The 8,719-nt window shown below is 43.7% G+C and overlaps 2 protein-coding genes across 2 annotated transcripts in view; one reads left to right on the top strand and one right to left on the bottom strand.

The window, feature by feature from the left end:
- Positions 1-2,644: 2,644 nt before the first annotated feature.
- On the top strand, positions 2,645-6,561 carry gpr35.2 (G protein-coupled receptor 35, tandem duplicate 2). The gene is made up of 4 exons (XM_063200322.1): positions 2,645-2,892; positions 3,452-3,605; positions 4,499-4,635; positions 5,196-6,561. Exons 1-4 carry the CDS (start codon positions 2,672-2,674, stop codon positions 5,647-5,649), a joined length of 966 nt encoding a protein of 321 aa, XP_063056392.1. The 5' UTR covers positions 2,645-2,671; the 3' UTR covers positions 5,650-6,561.
- An 856-nt stretch (positions 6,562-7,417) lies between these two features.
- Positions 7,418-8,719, bottom strand: part of lim2.2 (lens intrinsic membrane protein 2.2) — a 4,385-nt gene continuing 3,083 nt past the window's right edge. The window contains exon 4 of the mRNA XM_063200321.1: positions 7,418-7,683. Within this exon, the coding sequence (XP_063056391.1) occupies positions 7,616-7,683 (68 nt within the window). The 3' untranslated portion in view covers positions 7,418-7,615. The remainder of the gene's footprint in view (positions 7,684-8,719) is intronic.

Genomic DNA, 8,719 nt, shown 5'->3' with positions numbered 1-8,719 from the left:
ATCGATAATTTTGAACACCATTGGTAGGACAGCGGTGAATTTCAGTTCTCGTAGGTCACTTAAAGGGTTAATGCATGTCTGTGCATTGCACGGCGGTGCGTTTCTTTCACTGAAAAGTGACACCGTCTCTTCTTTGAAGTTATGATGCGACTGCATCTCAGGAAACTCATTGTGTTGCTATTGGCATGATGCAATGCATTTCTCGGTGCCCAACTTGGTTTCGGTTAAACACTTGGATTAGAAGGGGGAAAAGCCAAGGTGTTTTGGGCAGTCATCGTCGTTCATTCAGAGACTTTTTTCTGTCTTGGGCGTAGCTACAAAATGGGAGGTTATTAGGGGAAGGTAGGCTACATCGCCTACTACTACCCACGATGTTAGACCTGCCAGACCACTAGCACCTCAATAGGCTAAACTACTCAATGGTCTACTACCGCGTGAAAGCAGAAGTAGGTGTACCGTAACCGTCGCAGGCTCTGTACCTGAGGAACGCTGCTCGTGCGCGCTTGCTGTAAAAGCCCGGAGATCACCAGTGTGTGAACTGTACTCTGCATGCAGGTAAGACAGAACTTTCTATTTCGGAGAGTGTATGGGTCCTATTCCAAAGTAAGAATCCACTCAATTTCTGGTAGGGCTATCATATATCAAATTCTCAAGACTCCACGCTCAAAGCCAAAAATTCCCACACAAAACCCCTCACTTCTCCTGCAGACAGCAGAATGTCTTGTGTCAAATGCCCTCTTCTTAAAAAAAAGGCAATTTTGTTGTCAAATGACAAACACAAGCCATCGTTTGATTGACACTCATAACCATTTGAAAAAAATGTGCATAGGCTAATAGGTCAAACATAGGCTAAGGGCTCATGACCCTGCATGATGGAGGCTATATTTGGTAATTGGCAAAATATTGAAATAGCCTATTGTTTTTTAGGATGAAGTCCATCTACCCAAGAATACTTTGCAGCCTGACCACTGATTTGTAGTGAGATTTAGCCGTGGAAAAGGTTCGTTGGAAATCAAATAATTCTTCACGAGCGTGATATAGCACCTTTTTATCAGAAAAAGGTTCCATCACCCCAGATTGAACCCCTACGGTGCTACCGGTATATTACCTAAATAGCCTACCAAGTGCCTAGTTTCAGTTTTAGTTGTTTGTTGTTCAAATAGGCCTAGCACAGCTTAAGTTTCATTATAAAACTTAACAGTATGGTCAATCAGTTGTTGGTCAGCTGCAAAATGCAGCAGGATATACCACTCAAATTCAACAGTATATCCGTGACGCTTTGTGATGTTTGCATCAACCAGAATGGACGCACATCCTTTTTCTTTGAAATGACATAGCCTACAATAGACATACAGGAAGAACGGACAGGTGTTTGGGGAAATTATATATTTTAACCACGAACTCACTGCTTTACCAACAGATATATGACCTCAGTACTTTCGCACACACCCACACACAGACACAGACACACAGACGCACGCACGCACGCACGCACGCACACACACACACACACACACACACACACACACACACACACACACACACACACACACACACACACAGACGCACGCAAGCACGCACGCACGCACACACACACACACACACACGTTGTGTGTACTAACCTAGTCATATTGCTGGAGAATGTTTCACACATCTCCCCTTAATATTACAAGGAGCGTGTATTTTCCACCAGTCAAAAAAGTAGAAATAGGCCTAAGTAAATTGATGGTTTAAGTGCAAAACTAGCACATGATATTAGCTGGTAGGTGCACATGTTATTCCACTGTGCCTACCCAATGAGGTAGCTTGATTTGTTAGTGTGATAGTGTTGTCACACAAAAAAAAATGAAAACCTAAAATTAAATTGCCACAAATGTGACTCAACTAGTGTGGTACCAGCTGATCGCAAGACAGGTACACTGATCTACTGGTTACATGGTGAAGATGATTTTTTTATTACTTTTACTTTTTTGACTTTTGACAGAAGAGTGGAGGAGAGACAGGATATGAGTAGGGAAATAGACAGGGACGGGAAATGATCTGCATGAAATGATCCCGGGCCGGAATCGAAAACCAGGTCGCCTGCGTAGTAACCCAGTGACCTACCGTTAGGCCACAGCAGGGCGTTATTAATTTTACTTTTGACACCTCTGTAGGTTGCACAGTTTCCCTTCAACACATGTATCTTGTCTGTGTAAATGGTGTAACAGCTATGTAATATCATACGCAGAGTTGTACTTACAGTACACCATGAATTTACTCTTACTTCAACTTTTGACCCCTCTGGAGACCTGATCAGACTTGAAGCCTAAAGGTTGCTGTTCGACTCCCGACCCGCCAGGTTGGTGGGGGGAGTAATTAACCAGTGCTCTCCCCCATCCTCCTCCATGACTGAGGTACCTTGAGCAGGGTACCATCCCGCCGCATTGCTTCCTTTCTGGCGCCATTACATTACATTACATTGGGGGCTGCCCCCTTGCACCGTTGTGGCATAAATGCGATATTGTTGAGTGCAGTGTGCACTTGTGTGCTGTGGAGTGCTCTTTCACAATGACAATGGGAGTTGGGCTTTTGCTTTCACTTCACTTAGAGGGTCGATTTAACATCTACTAGAGTGCATGTGGTGCCCGTGATGATATTTGACGATCATGTGTGTTGATTATTTGTTTGAATGAGCAGGGGGAAGATGACTATGTGCAACCTGACGCTGGGCAGTGAGGTGCAGGTGTTCCAGATGGTGGTTGCCATCCCCACCTTTGCGCTGGGCTTCCTGGTCAACGTGGCTGTGCTGGTGCTCTTCTGCCGCCAGTGGAGGAACTGCAGCGACATGATGGTCTACCTGGCCAACATCGCACTGGCCGACAGCACGGCCCTGTTCTCCCTGCCCCTCAGGTTCACATTGCAGTCTTTATATTTGGGGGGCAGTCGTAGCCTAATGGTTCAGGACATGGGTTTTAGATCAGAGGGTTGCGGGTTCAAATTCCACCCTTACAGACAGTACCTCTTCCTTCACCTCCATCCATGGCTGAAATGCCCTGATGTGCAAGACACCTAACCCCGCAATGCACCTGTAACCAATACCTTGTAAATATGTAACTGTTAGCTGCTTTGGATAAAAATGTCAGGGGTGGAAAGGCGGTGCCTCCAGTTTGTTTGAATAGATACAACTGATATGATTGGCTATGGGCTACGTATATGCCAAATGACAAATTCGTAACGCCCAATAAACGACCATGAGCAATCGTAAACCACACCTTTCCTATGACAAATTGCAAAGGTAGCCTGGTGTTAACCAGTCAGTCAAGATGTAAGGTACTTTTACAGCCAACCATAGCCCTTCTCCCCAAACATGTACACATTAAAAACAATGCATTGTTAATTCAACACTTAGAGAGTAGTAGTTCAGCTATTTCATGAACAGTTATAATAACACAGTTTTTTTACTGTGCAGGATATACTCCTACAGTCACCCCTGGCCCTTCTCCCTGAAAGCGTGCAACCTGCTCATCTCCGCCTACTTCGTCAACACCTACGTCAGCATCTTCACCACCGTGGCCATCAGCCTGGTGCGCTACATAGCCGTGCGCTTCCCCTTCAAGGCCAAGGTGCTTAACGTTTTTTGATTGATTGATTGATTGATTAATGGATGGATGGATGGATGGATGGATGGATGGATGGATGGATGGATGGATGGATTGATTGATTGATTGATTGATTGATTGATTGATTGATTTGATTTTGATTTATTTCAGATGTTATAAGAGATGAATCAATAGCCTCTAGGTCAAGAAAACAAATTAATATCAATAGGGAAAAAAAACCCATGGAACGCACCAGAAAAAAGAGAGGGAAGAAGCATAGCTTAATGAAATCCCACCCATATACATTCTGTCACTATTATTATATTCAGTGAAGATGGTCGGTAGAGAGGTTCAGTCGCATGTGACCTTCTTCATTCTTGCTGAATGTCATGGTGAGAGAAGAGATGTCAAAAGTAAAAGTAGAAGTAAAAAAATAAACACAGTTTCCTTCCAACAAGTGTACCTGTCTTGAATAACAAGTGTACCTGTCTTACAATCAGATCAGCTTACTCTTTGCTGGTTGGATCATATTTCTGATAAGCTATTTGAAAGCTTTTGGTGTTTTTCAGTAACAAAACAATGTATCACCTCATCAGGTAGAGTGGAATAACTGGTGTAACAGCTATTTGATATCATGTGTTATCGTGTTAGTTTTGTACCTACGCCAGGAATTTACTTTTACTTTTACTTTTTACACCCATGGTTGAGAGAGTAGATCCAAAGCACTCTGAAGTGAAGATAAAAGTCCTTCATGTTATTACATGATGGGACATCAGGCTGATGCACGCGCCACCGAAATTCAGGCTTGATGTCCAATGTAATAAAATAAAGGACTTTGTAACGGCACTTCAGAGTGCCTAAGATTGCCTAAGAGTGCCTAAGAGTACAATCCCCCCTCTCTCTGTCTCTTTCTCAAGGTGGTGATGTCTTCGTTCAGGGCCATGGTGGTGTGCGTGCTCATCTGGGTGGTGATCATCTCTCTGAGTGCTGTGTTTCACGCTGTGGATGTCCCACCCCCTGATGACAACTCCAACGCCACCGCACCAGTGATCTGGTACCTATTTCTTACATTACCAATCACAGCTGATGCTTTGTGGTTGTTAGTTAGGTGTGTGTTGTGTCCGTGTGTGTGGTCTGTCTAATCAGTGAATGTATATATGGCCTACTGTATATAGAACTGTGATTTATCTTTTTGTGTATTCCCCAGTTCCTCTAGAATTGTATTCGAGCATTCGAGCTCCCATAGAACTTTATTAAAAATCCCGCTCAGTGGTTGACATCATAGCGAGAACTGGCTGAAATTCTAATCATATGTGATGGTACTCCTTCGGGTGTTGCCTCTTTGTTCAGACGGGCTCGCCTCTTTAGTAAAAATACACAACTACATCATAACAAAACTGATATGACATTACCGAGAGCCCTGCGTAACAGATTAAGACTTGGTCATTACAATTTTGGTGACAGAAATATTATAACACTAGCCTGACAGGCCAGACCATTCATTTTTAATTACTTCATGGTCTGGTAAAACCAGGCTTTTATAGCATAGGCTGTGCAGGGATTACCGGTAATAAAAGTTACTCTACTCTACTCTACTCTGTACACTACTACTAGGTGCTTTCAGAAGAACTCGGAGCAGCCGCTGCCACTCTCCTTCATCGTGGTGCTGGTGCTGGTGGGCTACCTGCTGCCCCTGCTCATCATGACCTTCTGCTCCGTCAAGGTCATCCGCACGCTGGTCAGGAGGGACGTGTGCGGCAGCAGCCACCCGGAGAGGAAGCAGTCCGTGCGCATCATCGCCGCCAACATGGCCGTGTTTGTCGTCTGCTTCTCCCCGGTTCATTTCGGCTACCTGCTGAAGTTCCTCAACGAGACACACTGGCCTTGGGACTGCGGAAGGCTGCAGTTCTCGCACTCGTTGGTGCACGTGGGCAGCAGCCTGGCCTCCACAAACTGCTTCCTGGACTCCTTCAGCTACTACTTCCTGGCCACCTCCAGCTGGGGCACGCTGCGGGAGGCCTGCTGTGGCACGCAGCACAAAGACAGGGAGCAGAGCGCCGTCATCTGACCTCCATCTTGGATTGGGCAAGGGAAGCTTTCTCAGCAACATTATTGAGAAAGGCAGCAGAGTGATGTCAACTTACATCCATTTTAGGTAGGGCAAACCTGCTGCTGCAAACACCACAGAGTGCAGCGATGTCATCCATCTTGGACAGGGGAGGCACGCTCAGTGACACGTCTGAGAGAGCCAGCACAGTGCCTATATCTGACATCCGTCTTGGACAGGGCAAAGGGATCATTCTCAGAGACATGTCTGAGAGAGACAGCACAACACTGTCATCTGACATCCATCTTGGACAGGGCAAAGGGATCATTCTCAGAGACATGTCTGAGAGAGACAGCACAACACTGTCATCTGACATCCATCTTGGACAAGGCTTGATGGATGCTGCCTTGCATACATGAACTAATGGTTATAGAGGGGGCATTTGGATCAGAGACATGACTGGAAAATGAAACTGTACTGTAACTTATGTTCCAACCACAAGTGGTCAAGTCGTTGAGGTCGCCAAAGACGACCCTGAAGAAGACACTCGGTCGAAACGTTAGTCATGCTTGCACCAAAATAAAATAGTAGGGAACGTATCCAGTGTGCTCCTGACATCCTCTGCCCAGTCTCTCTGAAGTGGACCAACTTGTTTCCTATCACCTTCATCTCATTTTATTTATTTGTTTATCATTATGACGTTGGAATGTTTGATATTGCTTATCATGCTGCAGCTCTGGCTTATCGATATGGAATATTGATACATCCACATGCACACATGTGCGCCCACACTGTTGCTGTGTGTCATTGTAAGTTTGTGCCAGTGCATAGAGCTACTGTAGGACTTGAGGTAAAGGACACTTGCACTTAGCTCAACTCCATTTTTTTTATTAACTCAATTTTTTTATACCCACGTTAACAAATCGCTAATTTGTGCTATTTATTAACTTACTCATTAGACATTCATTCATTCATTCAAATATGTCTCGCTCTGAACCTCATTTTTCTGGAAATTGACTAAAAACACTCATGACAGCAGTGTTACTTGTGAACATACAATTAGAAGGAGCTTTAGGAGATTAATTGTGTTGTAAAATCATACTGTATTCCACTGTAATCTCACTTGAGGAAATCTTCCCTCCAGGGTTTTTCCAGCAGGGTGATTGTAGGGGTTCAAATTACAGAAGCACTGTTGAAGCTCTGTCTTGATCTGTGGGTGTATTTGCATGCAAAAAATGCATGCGCTTGAGCGTATGTTATTTATGGTGTGTTTGAGAGCTTGGAGGGGTTTTTTTAACAAACAAAGAAAACCCTTTTTGGCTGCCCACTGTTCAGAAATAAAAATGTTGTGTTTTTACACTCAGGTTGTACCATCAGTCATTTATTATCAACAGCAAGGTTTTGCTTTTGCTCTTGATTTAATTTGATTGTTAGTAGTAAGGGCTACAATAGACAACTGGAGATAATTGGTTCTGATATACTCCAATATACTATATCCGACCAACTGTATAGTATCTCTGCCACAAAGGCATTGAGTTGCTTTAGATTGTAGGCCTGTCACACTTTGCTTCGGTGGTTCCTCTGAATTAGACCTCAACTTAAAAGTCATAGTAAGGTTTGAAAATGTTGTATGTTGTGTTGCCTTTGGTCATGCGACTGAAGCAGGCACCTAGTTGGCTTGCTCATGGCTTTAGACTTAAGACATAGTGGGCTTCATCTTGGCGGATTACAGATAGATTAAAACAATGAAGAAAATGTGTATAAGAGCCGAGGCACAGGTGTGTAAGAGACATTACATATATGTAAGAGGCACAAGTTTCCAAAACACATTTTTTTAATGCTTTTAGGAAATATTTGCTTATTTCCAGTCCACAAAACCCTGCTACATGGTGCTAGTCTTGAGTTGGTTGAAGATCTTCTTTTATCAGCTCAGGGCACCTGTGCGTGTGTGTGTGTGTGTGCGTGTGTGTGTGTGTGTGTGTGTGGCTCAGCTGTCCGAAAGGTCAGGTGGAGGCTCATTTGTTTTCCTCTGATAAGCACAGAGCTGAAAAATACCTGAAACAGATGAAATAGGAGATCAAACAAATCACATGCATGTTGCCTTCCAAGAACACATTAATGAACAGCAAGCATGTCACTTCCGCCCTGTTGTAAGCCCTTATCTAATGTGACCACACATCCGGTTTCCATTTCCTGTCTTAGCCGCTGTTTTTGATGAAAATTGATTGTGGTTTTCATTGTTTTTCATTTAATGTGCAGTAAATCACGCACATATCCTGAAAGAAGATTAGGGGCTTACCCAGGGCACCAAAAGGACTAGCTGTTGTTGTTGAGATTGTTAATGGTTATGCTCTTGGTCAGACCAAGTCTCGAAGAGATTTGAATGATAATCAGGCTAGTAAGGTAAGGTCATCCCTCTCAACCTTAAAAGTGACTCTTAAGTGTAATGGTCATGTAACAAAACATGGTGCCATTCTGACACATCACTTTTCAACTCAGTGACCAGACGGCAACACTTGCAACCGAGAGTATGCCTTTGTCTTGTCATCTAATACTGCCGATGCACTCAAAACCATCTCCCCGTGGCAACATGACTTTACTGGTGGTTAGGTTTAGGGAACGGTCTATGTCTTTGCTAACGCATCAACATAACACAACATACACGTAGGTACGCCCTCTGTGTCAATATGACACGACACGCGTATGCCCTCAGCGTAAATATGACATGACACGGGTCCCATGCCACATGCCCTTGCCTACATAATACTACATAATAATTATTCTACTCTCAATGGCCTGAACAAATGACGTTGAAAAAAAAACTGCAGAATTGGCCCATCTAGCTGTGGCAGATGAAGGTGCATTTGAAGACCTTCGTTGCAAAATGACTTTTTGGAACATTTTGGGAAATTTACTTCTTTTTGTATTGGGCATTGCATTACATTGCAAAATGCATTGCATGTAGGTTTAAAGAGCATGTTCTCAAATTATTTGAATGGCAAGAATTCATACATAGATGAAAGGACGTCTGAATACAACAGTCATTTCCAAAAAATGCAAAAGTCAAAAAATGTTGTGTGGTCCCATAATG

Source organism: Engraulis encrasicolus, chromosome 6 (assembly GCF_034702125.1).
Source record: "Engraulis encrasicolus isolate BLACKSEA-1 chromosome 6, IST_EnEncr_1.0, whole genome shotgun sequence".
Taxonomy (NCBI): Eukaryota; Metazoa; Chordata; class Actinopteri; order Clupeiformes; family Engraulidae; genus Engraulis; species Engraulis encrasicolus.
The sequence above is the reverse complement of the archived record's forward strand: the minus strand, read 5'-3'. Positions and strand labels throughout refer to the sequence as shown.